Here is a 20,170-nt window from a genome sequence, read left to right on the forward strand (position 1 = left end):
ACTATATCGCCCAGCCCTAATGAGCTGCCAAAGTGTATCCTGAAATATTTTACTTTATCTCAAATCTCTCCTTCACCGTAATGGCTTTACATGATGGTTAATATACAAGTGTTTGCCTGTTTCACCTGTCATCAGAACTGTCTGAGAAGGCCAAGCAAGATCTCATGGAGTTTGAGGAACAAGAACGACAAAAGAGACAAAACCGTTATGGAGGCCGAGGCAGAGGAGGAGGAGGAGGAGGCGGCGGAGGACGAGGAGGCAGAGGAAGAGGAGGCTTTCCACCTTTTGGAATGACAGACTTTAGAGGAAACAGAGGAAGAATGCACGACCACAGGCCCCCACTGATGGGAAACATGGGCATGCCGGTAAGCCATTGTACAGGATCATCTGCACCGAGCATCACTCGGTACTGAACCACTCCTCTTAAAGAGTAGCTAAAGGGAGCGTAAGGGCTTCTCTGAGTAAGATGATTTGAAATGGTTTGAGTTTTTACCTTCTTGTATTTGTCACAGTTACACATGGGTTTTGTTTGCTGCTGTTCTCCTTGCTATCCAAGACCTCTAAAGCTATGGTGGTTTACGCATGAAAAAGTCAAAACACTCTGCTCCCCCGTATCAGTGTTGATATATGGATTACTGCAAACCATTTGGCAGTAGTCCACTTAGACAGTATTATACAGAATTAAATTTGTTCTTTGCCCAGGATTTAGTTTCTTGTGGGCTTTTATTATTAGATATCACTCCAAGCATTTAATCCTTTGATTTACATGGCTCATCAGTTCATGCAACACCTTTTGAAGGTTTAGGGAAAAAAGTGACTCTTAGCTAGAGGTGATGATCTTCAGTAACACACTGGAAGGTTATCAGATTTCAGAACTGGGCCAGGATAGTCGGTAATATAATCACTTCCTGTTAATCGTGAGGTTGAAAGATAACATTTCCATTTTTATGTTATTTTTGACTTGATCACTGAATGAAACGATACATTTTTACCAAGGCTACATTGTGTAAAAGTGCACAAAAACAAAAGTATTGTACATAAATGATAAAATACAATTATAACATTGTTTTCAAGGCTGTGTGACATTTCGCCTCAGCTCTCCACTATTTGGGATCCCTTATGATTTGATGATAATAGGCTGTAAAATTCAAAACACTGGAAATGAAAATTTAATGACCGATGGACAACATGGCAACACCACAAACATTCTGCTGACTGTTGTTAATGAGCTCGTACTTTTTTACAGCCTACTGTATGTTTAACCACTTGACTTATTTAGTCACTGGCATGTTTGTTTATTTGTTTGTTTGTGTGGTAGCTTAAACAGCCAATTATCATGGGCACATTTGAAACATCACTTGACGATATAATTATTGTTAATTTATCAGCATGTGCATCCCTGTTTGATATCTTCCAATGCTAGCAGACAATTGACTGCTGCTGTTGGTTATGGCTCCAATTAACAATTATTTTCATTGTTGATTAATCTGTTGATTGTTTACACGATTAATCAAGTAGTTGTTCGGTCTATAAGATGTTGACAGAAATTGTTGAAAAATGCTGATCAGAGTTTCTTGAAGTCTAAGATGATGAGATCAGCTGACGTCTTGTTTTGTCCACAACCCAAAGATACTCAGTTTACTGTTGTAAAGGAGTAAGGATACCAGAAAAGACTCGCATTTAAGAAACTGGAACCAGAGAATTTTGACTCTTTTTTTTTCTTACAAAAAAGATATTGAAACAAATTAATTGATTTATATTGATAAAAGTTGATTTAATAGTTGAAAAGGTGTCAATTAATAATTGCAGCTCTTGTGTTGGTCTTTGTTTTTCTTTATGGCTGCACTTTAAATACATATACATATATTTTGATCTCACTGTTCTCTTAAGGACACATGCACTTATACTCTTCATTGGAGCCCTGCATTAAATATCTTAAGGATACCATCTTCAATCTTGCTGTTGAATTGACTTGTTGGTATGTCATCGCATTGCAGCAAGTAGTGATATCAGAATCTTCCTAGAAAGAAATGTGTTTTGACAGGTTGTTTTGGTTTTTCCCTCCTCTCCGTTTCCCCATCTCTTTCCAATTAGCAGCCATCCTCCCGAATGCCTCCGCCTCATCAGCTTCATCAGCAGCAACTGCAGTCCCAGCAGCACCACCCTTCGCGTCCGAGAGGACCTCCTCCCTTCCAAGAGCATGGGCGCCCGCTGGCCCAGCAGCCTCTTCAGCCCCTCATCCCCCCGCACATGGCTCACCGCTCCCCGCCGTTACGGCCCCAGATGGAGCCGCCACCACGAATGATGAGCTCCCCGCCACCCAACTTCCCCCAGCATCACCAGCAGCAACCTCCACAGCCCAAAAACATCCACATTAACCCCCATTTCAGAGGGCCCACGTCATCCTCTGTTCAAGGTAGGTTAATCCAGAATCACTCAAGATCTTTTTTGTTTGTTTTAAAGGAATTTCCCCTCACTTCCACTGTTTTTATGGATTCCCCACTGTGCTGCAGGGTTAATTGTATTAAAACTGTGTATTTGCAGTCTCATTCATAAATGCCAACATTTCTTTCACCTGCACATTAGCAAGAAGATATGTTGCAATAAACCAAGCTTGCTTAATTATGCACAGTTTTCCTCAACAAATGACAAGACTGAGATTAAATCATGTGATGAACTGTGCAAAATGTGCGAGTGAGATATTAGTGACTATAAAATTGTGCATATAAAAAGAAAAGGGTCTGAGGGAAAATGTCTGTGTGGATTTTTTGGGATTCATAGGTTATGTCTAAGCACATAACTTATAAGCCATTTAGCTAATGATTTTAATCATTGGAGTATGTGCATAGCTATACTAGATTGACTCTGTGGGCCTCTACATTAAAATAGTTGATTTTTAAGTGTGCAGTTAAAATCTGGAGCTGTTCAGCGTGTGTCCTAAGTTTATTATTTGGCCTTCAAGCAGTTGGCTATAAGCGTTCTGTTTAAGATAACATCAGTGTGTCCTTTGTCTCATGCAAAGTTGATGTGACAGTCCAGACACAAATGTTCTGTCTGCACAAAGACAAAAAAATGCAATTTATATTTTTTATTTTAAAAAATCCTAATTTAAATTCTCAAAATCATTATTTTCATTTTACCCAAAACTGTGCAGCCCCAGTTAAGCAGCAAGATGCTCAGTTGAGGTGCATGATGCCATTATGGCTGGCAGTTATCCTCACACTGTCCCGAAAGGTGTCTGGATTAGAATGTCATTTCGTTGTTTGGTTGAATGACAAGTGAATAGCGCTCTCAGCCAGTAATGGGTTTATCCTCCATTTTTTTTCTGGCGGCCTCACCATTTCATTCCCTGAGATGGGTTTATCTGGCCTGTCTGTCCAGGCCAAGATAGAAATTTTGTTAGCAAAGCATGTTAGCGTGTATGTGTGTGTGTGCTTGTGTCAGTGTGGGCAAGTGTGCATGGGGTTTGGGTTTCGCTCCTGAGAGGAAGATGCGTTGTGGAAAATCAGGGATTGCCTGTGGTTATGATTAAGCGTGTGTGGATGTGTTTGTATATCTTTCTGTGTATATTTATTTGTTTATATATGTATTTAAATGATAGATTACTATTGAATGTTTTCCAGTTGCAATTGCTGATGTACAATTACAGCTCCTGTTATACTGAATCCAGCAATGTGATTCTGCCAAGTGTTGTCTAACAGAAAATGTCTCATTCATTGTCATTTGTGAATTTGGCAAATTATTCTCATGTATTTAATGTTTCCTGGTCTGTGCCCAGTTGTGTAAAGATGTGAGGAGAAACTCTGATATAGAATTTAACATGTATGTCTGTGTAACAGCCTTTAGCATGGAGATGTCTAATGGGCTCCTCCCTTTCTACTATCACCACCCTCTCTCTGCCTACTGCCCCTCATTTTCATTTTTCTCCCCCTCCTCCCACCTGCCCCCCTCTCTCCTGCTCCCTCTCTCTCTCTCTCCCCCTCTCTATCTCATTGCAGTGCCCTTGATGCCTCCTGCTCAGAGCCAGCCCAGACCTGCTGTGGGTCCTCAGAGGTTCCCTGTGAGTAGCAGCTGCTCCTCTCCCTCCCTTTCGCCTCACTTTCTCTCCCTCTCCACGCGGTTAGCGTCCCTTTTTGTGAGGGCAGTATCATTACGGCAATTAGACTGCCTGCCCTGTCCAAATACTGTTAAAGCAAATCTGTAAACACTGATACGAGTCTGGCTGCACAACTGGAAATGCGTGATAGGGGCTTTAGGCTGTAGACATTTGGAGGTCGGGGCTGCAGTGGCGGGACTTAGTTAGCAAGTCTTCATGGATGGGCTGGGGCTCAGACGAGCCAGCTTGGCACATAATGGAATTGTGAAACCAGGATATACTGCCAGTTAAAATTCACTTTCCACAAGTTTGTGTCCCAAAGGCACGGAGACCTTTTTTGAACGGTATTTGAATTAATGAAACATGGTGGTGGTTTGAAGGGGGCAGGGTGAGCCTCTTGCACCATATATTCCAAATGCTGAATTTCACGTCAGAGAAAAGGGGTCTTAAGTCAGTGATTTCCTGTAAGAAAAGGTCCTTTTATTTCACTCACAAAGAACCCGTCCAAGAGATGACGGAAATGCCTTTAAAGTAATTGCTGTATTGAGGGAAATGGCTCGCCAGCAAGTCAGCCAAAGTGCCTTAAGTTACTCCGTCCTTCCAGTTAATGATGCCCAGGCATCAGGTGGTGCTGGGACTGACTGACATCTTCCTGGAAAGTGCATTTTGTATGGATTTATGCAAATTAGCCATTGGAAAATAGCTGCATCCAATTGCATTCATGTGGATTTACAGCCCTGCTGCCAAATGAGCCAGGCTTTCACATTGGAGTCGATCTTTGTCCAAAAACAGTGTTTTTATTTACCTCTTCCCCAGCCTTCAATGTCAGTATCGTGCAGCTCCTGTTCCCTGAGGTCTGTGATGGTGCTAGATATTGATAGCACAGAAGCAGGAAGCTGTTTTGCCTCTTATCAGACAGTAGAAGGTGGGGTTGGAAGGGCATGCAGACAACTGGGCTGATGAACAGCATAGTGTTGGATTCCCCAGCTGTCAATCGCGTTTAGGCTGCTGCTGCCAAGGACACAATTTGAAATGCAGGTGACATACCAGCCGGCAACATTCCATTTACCAGTGGGCACCTGATTACTCATGATTATCATACATTATCATCCCATCAAATTTAATTGTTAAAAGGCCTGGCGAATGGGGGGTCATAGCCTCTAGTATTATTGCATTAAATTTTTGCTGGTGGAGACTGGTTTTGAAATATTAATCTCAGCGCCAATTAAAGTTATTAGAATATTTCATCCGCTTTAGATAATGACATTCAGTTTGACCAAGAAATAAGACGCCACCAACCGTGCTATTTTTCTAGTCGTTACCTTTTTGATAATAAAATTCTTCTTCGGTGGCAGTCGGTTGCAGTCACAGCTCCTCAACAGAGCTGCAACGATTAGTCAATGGATAGAAAATTAATGGCCAACTATTGTAATAATCGTTTCATCATTCAGTCATTTTTAAATCAAAATTGTCAAGCATTTCTTTGTTTCAGCTTAATTGATAATGAGAACTTAACTCTATTCGTAAATAGCATCATATCCTGAAAACAAGCAACATGCTTTAATACCAGCAGCCCGTATTGTTATTAGCTTTAAACGGTTCACTTGAAACCCAGGAACAATACATCTATTTATAATCAAACTTCCATTCTTCATTAAATACTTGACATTTGGTCTCTCTCCATTATATATGTCTTGGTTATCCCCTCACTGCTGAGAGCTATCCCCGCATCAGTTACATATTGAGCGGCCCGCAGCCTGTTTATCAAGGATTAAAAGCTGAAAGATGAGAGGTATTATATGGACACCAGAGTCCTCATTGTGCAAACCTGCCTGCCTGACCTTTTAGAACAGTATGATTGCACCCCCATTGTGCTCCCCTGTCTTTGTAAGCCCCTTTGATTAACTTTCTGTTAAGCAAGTTTTTGCGACTCTGGCCTTCTAGCTTTCTAACACCTCTCCTCTCTAAATACCGCCACGCAGCAGTGGAATAAAGATGGATTAAGCCTTGATAGCATCTTAAGTAATTTACAATAGGCTTGGAGGAGGCAAGCAGCCTATTTTTTGGAAGTGCCACGTGTTGAATAGCAGGTTAATTTTTCAACAGAGATGGATGTTTAAAAGAATAAAGGAGACAGTTATGAGGGGGATTCGAATTCCAAGGAGGGATTAAAGGGTTGTTATCTAGTTTTCCTTGGAAGATAGATAGGAGGAGGTAACGCACATGCAATGATTAGAAAGCTGTCGAAGATACGAAGTGGTTGAAACAAAGGTGAGGGTACTCATCCCCTCCTGAAATACCCTTTGCTTGTTAGAGACAGGCTTTTTGGAGGTTTATCAACAAAGCTCCAAGTAGCATTAATGCAGGTTTGCTCATGAATTCAGGCTGAAGGGTTTCTTTAATATTGGCATGCATATTTATGTTTACACCACAAGATTCTGCATCTTTTTAATGACCCTAGCCCTTCAATTACAAGTGCTCCATGCCCGATGCAATACTCCACTACAAATTCCCATTTTTCATTAGTTTAATTTGTTTGTGATTATTGAGTTCCCAGTCTGGCCTATAATTCATGAGTTTTGTGTTTTCCCAGGGACCGGGAGACTTCCAGCAGCACATGTCTGGTAATTTTGGTCAGCCCCAGCGGCCCCCTCATCACATGGAGCCCTTTAGGAACCAGCCACCTCAAGGCCCTCAAGACAGAGAGCCCCTCTTTATGGGAGGTGAGTCCCCCACCCAGCCTTCACGAGGGTTACAAAGCTCTCTTAGCATATTTAATCCTATTCGACATCACCTCTGGCAGTATACCTACAGGGTACGCTGCTAGCTGGCTGGTGCTCCTCTCTTAGCTGCACTCATGTTAAATGCATGTGTATATATATACATCTGATTGAGCCTTGGAAACTGCATTAAATATCTATATTTCCGATTTTTCATTCACAGTGTTGATGCAGAATTAAATACAAACCACTTGGTTGTTTACAATTTCACCTTGATAGAGTTGTTTGGTTTCGTTTCCCCTTGCCATAATGCTATACATCTGGAGAGGGAGTTACTGATGTATTGAAATTGGCTCACAAGGCAAAAAATACTCTGACATCTCTGTTGTACTCCTGTTGTTGTTTGGTCTTCCTCTTGTGGGCACAGAGCGCACAGAGTCAACACGGTTTCCAGGGCAGCACATGTTTGATCACCAGGGCCCCACCCCTCTGATGAACAACAGCCACAACCTCCACCACCAGCAGCAGCTGCCCGGCCAGGGCCACATGGGCTTTGGCCCACCAGGGCCAGCCTTCAACCAGCAGGGCCAGGGTCCGCTTGGGCTTTTTCCGAGAGAACCCCCAAGACCAAACCTCCCTCCCCACCAAGGCCACCAGGGGATGGTCGGCTTGAATCAACAAGGCGGCCCCCCAAACCAGCCCCGACCTTTCATGGGCCCTCGTCAGCCGTTCGGCCAGCAGGGGAACCTCTTCCCGCCTCCACAAGTCCAGTTTGGGATGCAGGTACGACTGAGAGTAAGTGATTTTTATAACCAATAGATGTCTGTAGTTGTGTTGGTATGTTGTGTAACAATTTTGTGATAAAAGTGTGTGTTTTCTTCTAGTTGCTCATAAATTTGCCTCCTAAATATTGTAATTTAAATAGCCCCTCTCACCTGTGACACTTCTTGTAAAGGAGCCCGACAAACAATTCACATGCCTTCTCCGCCATGAATGTATGAATTTTTGACAGCTTTGCTCTAGATTATTAAAATTGCTGTGGCAAGAGCAATGACTAGACTAGAGTACTGTACACATGAATAAACTAGACTAGTTATCATATCCACTGCTGCTGAAGCGTTAAGGAAAAAGACTCATGTCTGTTTGGCACCGCTGCATTTTGTCAAGAGACATAGGCAAGAGCTCCCTCTAGTGATCAAATCATTATAGTTGTACTACTATGAAGACACTTGAGGACACCAGTTGGAGGTTAATTATATGCAAGCATTGCCTGATTCAGTATTGAGATGAGATTTATAAGAAGTGATATTATTGCTGTTGTGAACAATGGAATAAAAACTGCATGAGCAATCTGAATTATATGTAACAGGTTCTGATTTTGCAGATTTGTTCATGATGTGGTTTGTCTTCTTCTTTCAGGGCTTAATGCACGGTCCTCCTGTCTCCCAGCTCCCACACCACGACCCCATGCCATCCCATCAGCCCATGCACCAGCAGCATCATAGGCAGGACTTACCCCATCATCAGCAGCAGCAGCTAAATGTCAATGAGTCTCGCTCTATGATGCACCATGGCCAGAATCTCTTCCACCAACAGCAGGTGCATGGCAGCCCCAGACAGATGAGTCCCCGCCCTCAAAACCCCCAACAGCGAAACATGTCCAACAGGCAGAGGATGGTGAGAGATTTACATAGTAGCTCAACTATTTTCTACTAAAACTGATGAGCTGCAGTAAAATGGGGTCCATATTTTATCAGTGTACTTTTTCAGTTACTGTCAGCATCTTTCCTCAAAAAGCTGAAAATAGCATATGAAAAATAGATGAAAGTGGATGTTTATATTAAAATCAGATTGATTGTAAGAATTGATTGTCAATTTATATTTTGCCCTTTCTGCAGAACACACCTCTCTCCAAGCAAATGCAGCAGCGCAACAGCAACCTACGGGAGCTCCCTGTAGCACCTGGCAACACAAACATGAACAGTGCCCGCCCCGCCGCCAACGTTAGGCCTGTTGCCAAGGCAACGCAGGGGGTGCGTCCCGGGCAGAGCTCTCAGGCGGTGCCTGCTGGTGGCAGAGGAAGAGGCCAAGTTTCTGCCAAGACTGAAACACAGCCTGGGGGAGAGGTCAGGACAGTGGTCCGCAAAGAAATCCCAAGCACACCGTCCAGCACGGCACCACAGGTCAGCTTGTTAACATGCATGTAGGAAAGAACAACAAAGAAATAGAGGTGTAATGGTGAAAATTATTTCAGATAAATGTGTGGTACTTTTTTAAAAATACTGTGTATTCTTGTAGACTGAGTATTTTTTTCCTGCTAAATTCAGTGACCCAGAAAGCAAAGCCAGGCTTTTTAGTGTGCTGCGAAGGACTTCCATTTATTAAAAGCCCAATCATAAGCTTGTTAATGATGGCAGTCTCAATCCAGTGGAAAGAACAGATCAATACTACTGCATTTTCTCTTGGGTTTTGCCTTTGATTACATCTGAGTGTCAGGCTCAGTAATATTCAAATAGGACACCGTGGCTCATGGCTGCCATTCCAGTAAGTGGAGACAGGCACTTATATTGTCTGTTTGTGTTATTCGCCACAGAACCCGGATGAGGATGAGGAGACACGGCAGTACCGTCTGAAGATTGAGGAGCAGAAGCGTCTGAGAGAGGAGATCCTGAAGAGAAAGGAGATGCGACGGCAGATGCAGGCTGGCGTCAGAAAGAAGGAGCTGCTGGACAGGCTCAATTGCTCAAACACGACGAGCCCAAGCCCAGCTCCTTCACAGATTCAACCCTTACAGCAAATTCAGCAAACGCCACACCCAGTACAGCAACAACCTCCACCACCACCACCCCAACCACAGCAGCAGCAGCAGCAGCAGCAGCAGCAGCAACAACAACAACAACAACAACAACAGCAGCAAAAACAGCTACAACCACAACAGTTGAGACCTTTTCCTCAGAGAACACCACAGTCATTAAATCAATCACTGAAGAATCCTAATCAAGGCACCCCCATCCCTCCCAACGGCAGCACACAGACTCCTACGCCACGTCCCAATGTCAAGACACGCCTGCAGATGGCAAAAGGTGGCACCCAGCAGCAACAGGCCCCCGGGCCTGGTCCAGACCAGCAGTGGAAACGGCCCCAACCAAATCCTCAGCAGCTGCTGCAACAGCGAAGGAACAGTGCTGGGCAGAACATAAACAGGCCTGCTGCTCAGATCCAGTCCAATCAGGTCCCCCAAAAGAATATACCTGTAACTCCCTCTGTGGGCCCTGGCCAGGCTCAGCCTCAGCCTCAGCCTCAGCCTCAGCCTCAGACTCAAGGACCTAAACCCGGGGCTAAAAGAACTGTGATGCAGCGGGCCAAGAATTCTAGTTTCGAAGGCCAGCAGGTGCCACAAAAAGTCAGAGTCGTCAAACTTTCAGGAGCGGTGAGCATGTGATTTGATTCTTATCCAGCACCTTCTTTTGTGTTGTGGTCCGACATTTATTTGATCCCCTTCAACAGATTTCAGCCACAAGGGGACGTCAGTTTTGAAAGTAAATGCCACTGATTGGCCTCACACTGTCTATTTTGTAATCTAAAAGATGTCTAACCTATGGGAATGACAGGGTGATGTCTGTGTCGTTTTGACAAAATTGATCTGTTAAGAGTTTCCTCTCTTAAGCTTTGAGAACTGGTATTTAAGCCACGATGCCTCTACGCACATTTTACCTTTAGAGCACAGAGAGGCTGTAGGCATTAAAGAGAGCAGTATGACATTTATCTGTAGAGTGTGGGACACCTCATCACTGCTCTTAAAGGTTGATATCCTCTTTTAAGGGCAGAAGAGTATTCTTTTAAAGATAGGATGGTGAACCAAGAATGACAGTAAAGCCAACAAAGTCCAGAATTACCACTGTCGACTACTTTATACTCACTTGATAAGTTACTGCTGTGGCCTTAATTACGCATTAATCTTTATTGAAAAACCACAAAGGCATGCATGTTAAACATTCATACTTGTCACTGATGAGACGTGTTGGTGGGATGTGATAGTATTTGAAATAAGCCGCTTTCCGGCTCCATCCCAGAGGATCAAGCCGCAGAGCCAAAATCGCAGGCTGGCTGCAGATGAAGATAACTGTGTGTCAGTGCGTTAATGGAAACCTGCGCAGAGCTATCTGATGTAGCGCATCTTGGAGGGGAAAAAAGGGGGAATAGGATGTGAGGTGGAGAAAGAGAGATGGAAACAGAAAGAAACAGCCAAGGCCTATAGCCGCGGTGAAAAGAAGATTGTCTAGATGCTCTCTCTTCCACATTGTTCTGCTGTCATCAACGGGTGCTTGACAATGTTATCTCCTCTCTCCTCTTTTTTTCTCGCTCTCTCTCTTCCTCTCTGTCATCCCTCGCTTGCTTGTTTCCATCAACCCATCTCTCAGGTGTGAGGCAACAAAAGAATGCCAATCCAAGACCCTTGTAATTAATCTTTCTTGGTTGAACAGGGGGGTTGTGGGGGGCAACATAATACCTGTGTAAGAAAGTTGCCACTTTTGAGGATTTGGATTTGTATGGCTTAGGCACACAGATAAGAGGCAAATTATATTTTCATCAGGGATAATACAAAGCAGCGCAAGACACAAAAGCTGAGGAGGAGGGGGGCGTACGGGGGATGGGGGTACACATCGAGCTGCTGTCGTTCCAGTGTAATGCAGCTTAGCATTTGATGGGTGCAATCAGGAGCTGTGATTTCTATAGGAGGGATTAATCCATTTACTCTCAACTGGGGACAGGTCAGAGATATCGCCTCTTTTCTTCCCCTGTATTGATCTGTCACATCTCTCCGCAGAGTCGGGGAAGAGACGACCTTCAATTCCTCCCCGCATGTCAACAGAGTTGAGCTGTGACTTTATTCGATAATGAGACCATCACCTTGTTGGGTTGATCTTTATTCCCCGCGGAATATCTGATAGGGATCCAGCTCGAGTGCTGGCACGCATTCAGTTTGCCTCGTAGATGTGGCCTCGCATTTCTCACTTTGTCCCTCCAGTCTTGTTTCTTCTTGTTACTACAATTAAATGTTTGCACTTAGAGTTTGATACTAGAAGGCCGTTTCATATTTGTTGCTGAGAGTTTAAATTTTCTCTGTGCTCAATTAAAATCAGATTTTAAGAGGCGGGGCCACGAGCATAATTTGTGGCACCAGAAAAAGTTTGGTCCAAAATTCAGTCAACACAAGTGTGATGTGTAAACTTGAAGTCTCCACTGCAACAACAATGAGAATGGAGTTTTACAGTGAGGTAGCAGACATCTAGAGTCCAGTTGTATAATCATTAGAGGTGTCATGATTCTCAAAATCCACAATTTGATTTGACTTTACATTTAAAGGTTACGGTTCGATTCCATTTTGTATTTATAACATTTTTCAACACAGACGGCTATGCTATTGTTAGATTTGGACTTTTATTCCCTGACAAGTGTTATTTACATTTATATGAGGTACACTTGAACGCACCATGGGGTGCATGGGGGGATCGTTGATACTACATTTGATTTCAATTGTCAAAATTAAAGGCTCATTTAGATCTTTTTTTGATTTAGTTCAAATCACAACACCCCTAATATTCATATTCTCTGGGATTTTTATTTAAGGGGAAGGAATAGGCGCCATTTTAAGGATTTAAATGTTGTGATTATACGTTTTTCCCCCACTAAAGCCATATCACCACGTTAGAGCATTTTTATGTATGCTTTATTACATGTGTGAAGGGGATCTTTAATGTGAATATGTTTTTGGATTCCTGCAAATGGAGATAAAAGCTGGGATTTTTTTTTGGAAGGTGCTAAATTAATGTTTTCTTCCTCAGGGTGTGGACGACCCAGCGCAGCAAGAAGACGACTGGTCGGCTTCCCCGCTCAACCAGGTCGTCCAAAGGAAGGTCACCATGACAGGACAGCAGCAACAGGCACCAGGCGGAACACCGCAGGCTAGCCGAGGGGGCATGGGCAACCCACAGCAAAACAGGGTATGTCACAAATCAGCACTGGCCACGTTCTTTGCTTTTTACACCAGCAACCGTTTCACCTAAAAGATATATATTAACAGTGCAGACTGTGGGGTAATGGCAGTTGTGAAATAAAAGAAGGTGAAATGTCTCCTGTAAAGTTGTCCTGTGCCGCTGGCGCTACCCTGGCATTCAGCAGACATACCAATCGAGCAGTAGTGGTAATAAGACAGGACAGTGTGCCAGGTGCAGGAGTATTGACAAGCTGAAAGCAGTGTAACACGGGGGGCTACACAAGGTCCCCTGGCCTCTCTGCACGCCTGTCACCACCAGGCTGCTGTCACATTTACCATACTCACTGACGCTGACAGGGTAAGGCAGTCACCATAACGCTTGCATGGCTCCCTCTCCCTTTCTGCTCCCCCACCCCCAACACACACACAGAAACACACACACAAACACGCACACACGCGCACACACACACACACACACACACACACACACACACACACACACACACACACATTCCCTCTACCTCCTCTCTTTCCTAGATCCCTCCCTCCTCCTCCACCTCCTCTTCCTCTGCAGCTGAAGAAACATAGCTCAAATGAAGATATGCCATGCCACATGCATCACGTTCTGACATTGATGCTCTATGTAGAAATATGATAAGTCAATCATGTGAAGGCTCGGCGTGTCTGAGAGGTGCGAGAAGAAAACACGTAGCGTTGTTAAATTTTCCTTTGTGCTGAGAAACGTTATAGCTCCTCTGCACACGGTTGCATGCAGGATTAAAACATCAACATGCCTGTTTAAGCACTGAAAGGTTCACTCTGTATTTTCGCCGTCTCCCTCTCTCTCAACCCTTCCCCGTATTTTACTTGCACCTCATGTGGGTAATCTTTCTCACACCTGCCGTTGGTGTAGGTTGTCGTGTCGGGCCGGGGTCGAGCGAGAGGGGGTGGTCCGATCGGTCGAGGTCGTCCGGCGTCCACCAGAACGAGCCAAAGAGGTGCAGAGAGCGAACGCTGTACTGTGTCCATAGAGGGCCTCTCCTCATCCACAACTGACACTCAACTGAAGAACCTTCTCAGGTCCATCGGCCCCATAGAGGTAGGTACTCTTGCATGTGCATTTTTATTATATTCTAGTACTTAACTTCACAGCTAAACCTGATACAAATTCAGTATGTACTTATTTTCATGTTTAGACTGCATCCCTCATAATGAAAACTTTAAACATAGATATTTACTTTCATCAGCCAGAGTGGCAGTAACGTGTGATCCCATAGCGCCCTCTTCCGTAGTAATTAGGTAGGTAGAAAAAGTGAACAAATTCCTCAGTTTCCCTCCACCACCCTCACTCCCTCTTGTGGACAAGGGGTGAATCTAGTTGTTGCACTAAGTTTGTACTATTTGTGTTTATTTATCGCAGATGTTCAAAATGATGCCCCAGCAGAGGAAAGCAGTCGCCAAATTTTCCAGTGCCCAGCATGCATCAAGTTTCCAGATGAGTTTCCATAGGTAATCAATATTCCTTTCTTTTTTTTATTGGCTTTATAGACACACCAGTAACATTATTGAATACTGTGGTTGTTTGCCTTTTACATGTCTTGAATATTAAGCTGCGCAAGATAAGTTAGTGTCTTTTGCCCCCTGAGCCAATGGTTTAAACGTTATCACAATTACTACACAGGCACATGATTGATTTGTCCCACATTGATGTGTCGCTGATTGATGGATGAGGAGCACAATAAGAGCCAGGGAGTCTTGTTGCAAGAGGTCACTTTCTCCCAACGAGGGAGCTCCAACCTGGCACAGTTCTTCCCTCCTACTGGGGGTCACTCACACAGTCGACGTCTGCACAGAAGCATCATTCATCGCCAATCAACTTGGAACAGTGAACGTTACGACCTTGGCTGCGAGCATGGCCATTGTTTGACTTTGTCTACCAATTGTCCATTGTTGTAAAATGGCACTGGAGAGACACTGGACAGTTAATCCTACTTTTATGTAGTGGAGAATGTTTTAAGCATCTTACACGGACACTAAGTAGAACGTATCATAGGATAATGGTTGCTCCCCCCCCTCATACAGATTTACTTAAAATGTATAGTTCTGATGTGACCACTTAATCGTAGTATTTTATTTTTTTGTGGCCTGCCGTTTGGTTCGGATGCAGGATGTGGTTGTGGCCGGACTGTTCACATCCAGTAGCAGTGTTTCTCCCCCTCTGTAGATGGCAGTATTTCATCACTAATGGTGCTTCAGTTTAGTCTAACTCAGCCTGTGTTCAGGTACAGATGACTCTCCAAGTAGTTTTTGGGTGAATGGCACTACCTAGTGGAGAACTTGCATACAGGCACAGAGGTGGATGATTTTAATATTTGACACATAGTGACTGGGACCAATTTGGCAAAATATAGATACGTTTTTTTTCTAAATTCCCAGTGGTTTTGGGATTTGTAATTGTTGTGACTCTTAGTAGATTTTGTGGTACTTTTCAGTTTCAGTGCTGGGACAGATTGTTCGGATCATCTCTCGTTCAGGGCGATCAGTTTGGTAATTTGGCGTTGCTCCTTGGTCTAATCGTTCGGAGGTCTTTTAACTGTTAATGATCTGTATTTTAGTTGTATGTATGATTATGGAGTAGTTGGATTTAGCTTTTCTAAATCGGCTGAGTGTACTTTGAGGGAATGCGTCTTTTTTGAGATTTTTATGATGACAATTTAAATGTATACTGTTGTCGATTTAAAGTACATCATATAATTGGCAGATAGGAGAGAGTTGCTTAAAATTCAGGGTACGCACATTAAGTTAATTCTTTGCTAGGATATGCATTAGGTTTACTCCGCTCCAGCGTTATTGATCAAAGTCTGCGTGACTTGCGGCTGTTAATTTGGTGCCTTATCACTGAGCTTCATACCTGGTAGAGCACTTTGAACAGTTTGACTTCACACTGAGCCGATAATGTTGATGCGGTACAGCAGAAAAGTTCAGTTATTTCACTGTAATACTTTCCCCATAAATTGAATTCCCCTCGTCTGCGCTCTTACTCGTATTGACATCGGCCTAAGATAAGATGCATTTCTTCAGATGTGTGAGAAAGTGTTGTACAATCTCTAATGCATCACTTTGTTTTACTTTATTTTCTCTGAGCATACACCCTTGTTTGGGGAGCGCAACCACATCACTGAAACCTTAAATTCTCTAAACACTTAACTTCCACATCAATTATTAAACTAAATATAGCAAGTGAGGCTCATTTACTTTTCCATGATTCCATAATTGTTTCCCTTCATCGCACAACATTTCTGTCTATTCTGTGTTCCAAGTTCCTGAAACCAAAGCAATCCTTTTAAATATTCAGATCGTTACGCGTGTTCGTAGTTCAACTGTGAATGTCATGTACATTACTCGCAGGAATGTGACATAGGAAGCCGAGGGGGCAACCATTATCTGTGTAGTGATCATGTACATAAGTAGACTAGAACTTTCTCTCGATATTTATCCTGTTAAATTTTTCTTTTTTTTTTTTTTAGTTATTCTTTACTTGCGTTGTATCAAGTTAAACATTTTTATATGTAAAGATATGCTGATGTGTCCAGGCATAAATCATTTTACAAGTGTTTTGTTTCTAATTTGGAGCCAAAATGAAGAATGACTGGACCACGTTTCTGTTTATAAGACATTTGACAAAAAGTTTAAAGGGGAAAACAAGAAAATAAAAAAGTGGCCAATATACCGTGAGCATGCAGGTATGTGAAGCCGGTTAAACTTTAGCCCAAAGATGTGTGGTTGTGTGTGATGTTCCATGTGTCTGGTGCCTTTTAAGATGAGTAATATTTCTTATTTGTGCTGCATTTTATTCATTTATACTTTACGTATTCTGTAAGTTCCTGGGTATTCAACTTATCACATATTTTAAAAAGACATTTTTAATACCTTCTATGGCAAGAAATACTACCTCGTAGAGATGCCACTGAATTATGGCATTGAAATTATTTGCTTCATAAGCAGAAACATGAGAAGTTTTGTCCTGTCCCTTTAACTGTGATGTCATACTAATGTTCAGCTCCATACAGCCCCGACGTAAAGCAAATGTAGCAGCTTTTTAAATGCTTTCACTGGATTTTTTTGATTGGAATAAGCCATAATACAATTTAATTTGGAGGGTTAACATGTAAATCGGTCTCTTTAGCTACTTTTAGTAAATCAGCTCCTGGCTGTGCATCTGGATGACATCACAGATTAAGTTCTTCAGACATGAGAAGAGCTGTTCACACTAATAAGTACTTATTGGCCTCTGTCTTTGACCGCATGTGTGAATCAATTTAATACATTTAGTGGTATTTCCCTTAAGTTAAACTATTCCTTGAAATAACTCAAAACCCACAGAGTTTTTAAAAGAAGCTGCACATGCGTGATTCTTGCCAGTAAAGGTCACTATATCTCAACATGCTTCGAGACAAACAGGCTGTCTGAAAATGTCTAAAAACCTAAAATTCCTTCTTAATTCCTGTAAAACTTGAGGTTGCGTGGTTTCAGTTCCTGTTGTATGTTGTACAGTTGTTCTAAACTGACTTCTTTATGTTTTTATTCCTTTTGTTTTTAGTTGAACTGATGTTGAACTAGAGGTTTTTGTTCCCTAACGATGTGTATTTAATGTCTTTCGTGCTGTGGGTTACACTTGACTTGTAGCAATGTGGTAAATCCTGTGGATTTGAAAAAGTATCGGCAATGCCAGTGATGGGTATATTAGTATGAGACATCTGTTCTTGTAATGGCAGAACAGATTCATATTGAATCTATTTGTAACTTAATTTTAAGAAGTTCGTACACATTTTGTACCTTTTTTGAACTTTTAGATACGCTGTTCTACTTCTCAAAGTAATTTACTTGAGGAAAATGGTGCTCTATTATCACCTGATTTATTTTTTTTACAGTAGCTGTTTTTCTCATATAGTTGCATTAAGCTCTTTAGATATTTGATTGAGAAAGGCTCATATGTGACATGTCCATGGGGCTTTCTTCATTATTGCTGCTAATGACAAGTGTCAGAAAGTCTATACGAGCTTTTGGTCTAGCTGGGTCGGGTTCTACACAACGCTAACTTTTCTCAACAGGTCCATTTGCAGACTGGCTGAAGTAATCATTTAATTCTTTCCTTTTCTTCAGGTCTCATCACTTCAGCAGAGCAGTGACTGGCATCACTGTGGTTGCTAGCCTTAAAGGCAAACTTAAGGGGCCATACCAAAGGTTCAGCATGCTTTCACAAACCAACAAATTGGATTAGAAAATATATATTTTCCCAACTTAAAGGCAGCTTTTGTTTGTAGTTGTTGCTAGCACAGTGTGAAAATCAGCTGTTAAAGTTTTGTTATAGTTGCATGATGAGGCAGTAGATGATATTGGTTCTCTGTAGATGCGTTTAGGTTCTTATGCAAAGCTCCAACATCTGAAATTTGAGTTGGGGAATTTATAGCATGTCCCTCTCATGTAATAATTAAAGGTTATTTGAAATCACTTGCTACTGTCTTAAAGCGACAAAATGTAACTTCCTGGAGAAAGATAAACTGAAACACTGACGTTTTTTAGGTTGGACGCCAACCCTAAGCATCCGTATTTGATGACTTGTGGATGAGACTCAACGATCAACTATCTTTCTCCAGGAAGTTGCATTTTTTTCCTTTTAAAGACATTTCCTGTTTTCTTGAAAGCTTTTCTGTTCTGCTGGTATGAAAAATAATTCATTTTGCAGCATGTTCTTATCACACGTCACCAAATCAAAAGTTTTTAATCGGGTTTATTTATTTACCTTTTCGTAAGCGACCCAGAAGATACAGAATGTAATCTCCACTTTGTCTTTTTGTTTAATTAAAAAGTTGCACCTTGTTTATTTAAGTTCACTTTTACACCTGATGGAATATTTTTTTAACCCGCAGAAAGCAGTGTCAAGTGTCAAATTATCTATAGTTGCTTTTATTTGCTTTGTATAATCTTGAAGGAAACTAGTGGCTTAAAAACTGTGACTCTAATGCAAAACTGACTGCAAGAGTTTTAAAAAGTAGAAGTACAGATTACATGAGAGGTATAAACAAGTAGAGCAGAAGCATGTTGAACCACTGGCATGGCCCCATCACTCGAGGTGCTCCTGGTTTAAACACACTGGGTGGTTTGAGGTTGTAGCTGTTTTTTGGGTGGCACTAACGGAGATCACAAAAACAGAATGACCTCTAGTATTAACACATTTTTCTCAACAGCAAACTGATGAGAGGAGCCGTGACGAGCCACGATCCCGCTATGTCACTTTTCCTGCCTTAACTCACTCACTGACTAAACACTTCAGGTTCTCTTGCAGCCGTGCAGCGTCCAGCCTCCGAACGAAGACTTTACTTCCCTCACTTAATAGAAGTTGCTGCGTTCAGTCACACTTCCTTCCATTACTGCTGCTTTTTCCGCCATTGCTGTTTTTCCAAGCTTACGTATATTTTACAGTTGCTCATCTTTTCCTTGATGCTGCCGTTGTTGAGTGAACTTAAGAACTTCTGTATCAAGCAGGGTGGCCTACCTGGATTACCATTGTTTGTTAGCCCAGTGGATGGAGGTTTCCATCTCTGTGACGACAGCCGGGTTCACAGAGCAGACTCGTAACTCTAAAGCCGCTTTATGGCTTTCACTGCACCAAAGGTCATCCCAGCTTCTTGACATGAATTGTTTGGTTGGATTTTGAAAAAGACACGACAGTGGTTTCCTCATCTCGAACTGTACGGTGCACCAAATAATGACTGAAAATCCAACCTCGGGTTTTGACTGAAACTGTTGACAATCCATCCTGTCATGCGTTTTCACACTTTGATGTATCACATGAAGTAATCATGTTTCATGTTGGAAAACTCTGAAATCACTGTGAAATCTGTTGTGATACTGTAAACGATGTGATTTCCTCAAGAGCGTGAATGTCTTTCAAGAAAGTGAATAATTCCTAAAGAGACAAAGTGTTACATTTTAAACCAACAAATTGAGAAAAATAAACTTTTTGATAAACACAGCGATGGCATCGAGTTTGTTTTTATTGTGAAATTGGACTAAATCACTGTGGTCCTTCAGTCAGAGGTGAATGTCCTCTGAAGCCTTGATTCTTAACTTTGACAAGTGAAGGGTGTCTGCTTGAGATCGCTTGTACGGGTTCAAAGTATTTTTAGCCAAGTAGTTCAACCAAAGATGAGACAATTTTCAGTAGTAGAACAATACTTTCCTTATTTCCTGTCCCATACATGGGGCTGGGTGAATTTTGCACCGACTCAGTTGCCACGATACTATGGAGTATCAAAAAATGTCTTTCAATACCAAATTTCAACACCTAAGGAG

The 20,170-nt window shown here is 42.3% G+C and overlaps 1 protein-coding gene across 4 annotated transcripts in view; it reads left to right on the forward strand.

Moving 5' to 3' along the window:
- rbm33a (RNA binding motif protein 33a) overlaps positions 1 to 19,850 on the forward strand; it is a 28,547-nt gene extending 8,697 nt beyond the window's left edge. The window contains exons 8-20 of one of the 4 annotated variants that reach the window (XR_014621152.1): positions 136 to 365; positions 2,095 to 2,416; positions 3,999 to 4,060; positions 6,690 to 6,819; positions 7,244 to 7,611; positions 8,236 to 8,493; positions 8,715 to 8,999; positions 9,410 to 10,246; positions 12,663 to 12,821; positions 13,728 to 13,913; positions 14,062 to 14,113; positions 14,235 to 14,323; positions 14,496 to 14,518. Coding sequence is in view for 3 of the 4 variants with exons in the window: in XM_084340271.1 (XP_084196397.1) it covers positions 136 to 365; positions 2,095 to 2,416; positions 3,999 to 4,060; positions 6,690 to 6,819; positions 7,244 to 7,611; positions 8,236 to 8,493; positions 8,715 to 8,999; positions 9,410 to 10,246; positions 12,663 to 12,821; positions 13,728 to 13,913; positions 14,235 to 14,323; positions 14,496 to 14,544 (2,975 nt within the window). In the remaining variant the exon portion in view is untranslated. Of the gene's footprint in view, positions 1 to 135; positions 366 to 2,094; positions 2,417 to 3,998; positions 4,061 to 6,689; positions 6,820 to 7,243; positions 7,612 to 8,235; positions 8,494 to 8,714; positions 9,000 to 9,409; positions 10,247 to 12,662; positions 12,822 to 13,727; positions 13,914 to 14,061; positions 14,114 to 14,234; positions 14,324 to 14,495 lie in introns of all 4 variants that reach the window. The other 3 variants (XM_084340271.1, XM_084340273.1, XM_084340272.1) reach the window with 3 other exon arrangements.
- Positions 19,851 to 20,170: the final 320 nt, after the last annotated feature.

The sequence above is a fragment of the Pagrus pagrus genome (genome assembly GCF_965226575.1).
Source record: "Pagrus pagrus genome assembly, chromosome: 20".
NCBI lineage: Eukaryota > Metazoa > Chordata > Actinopteri > Spariformes > Sparidae > Pagrus > Pagrus pagrus.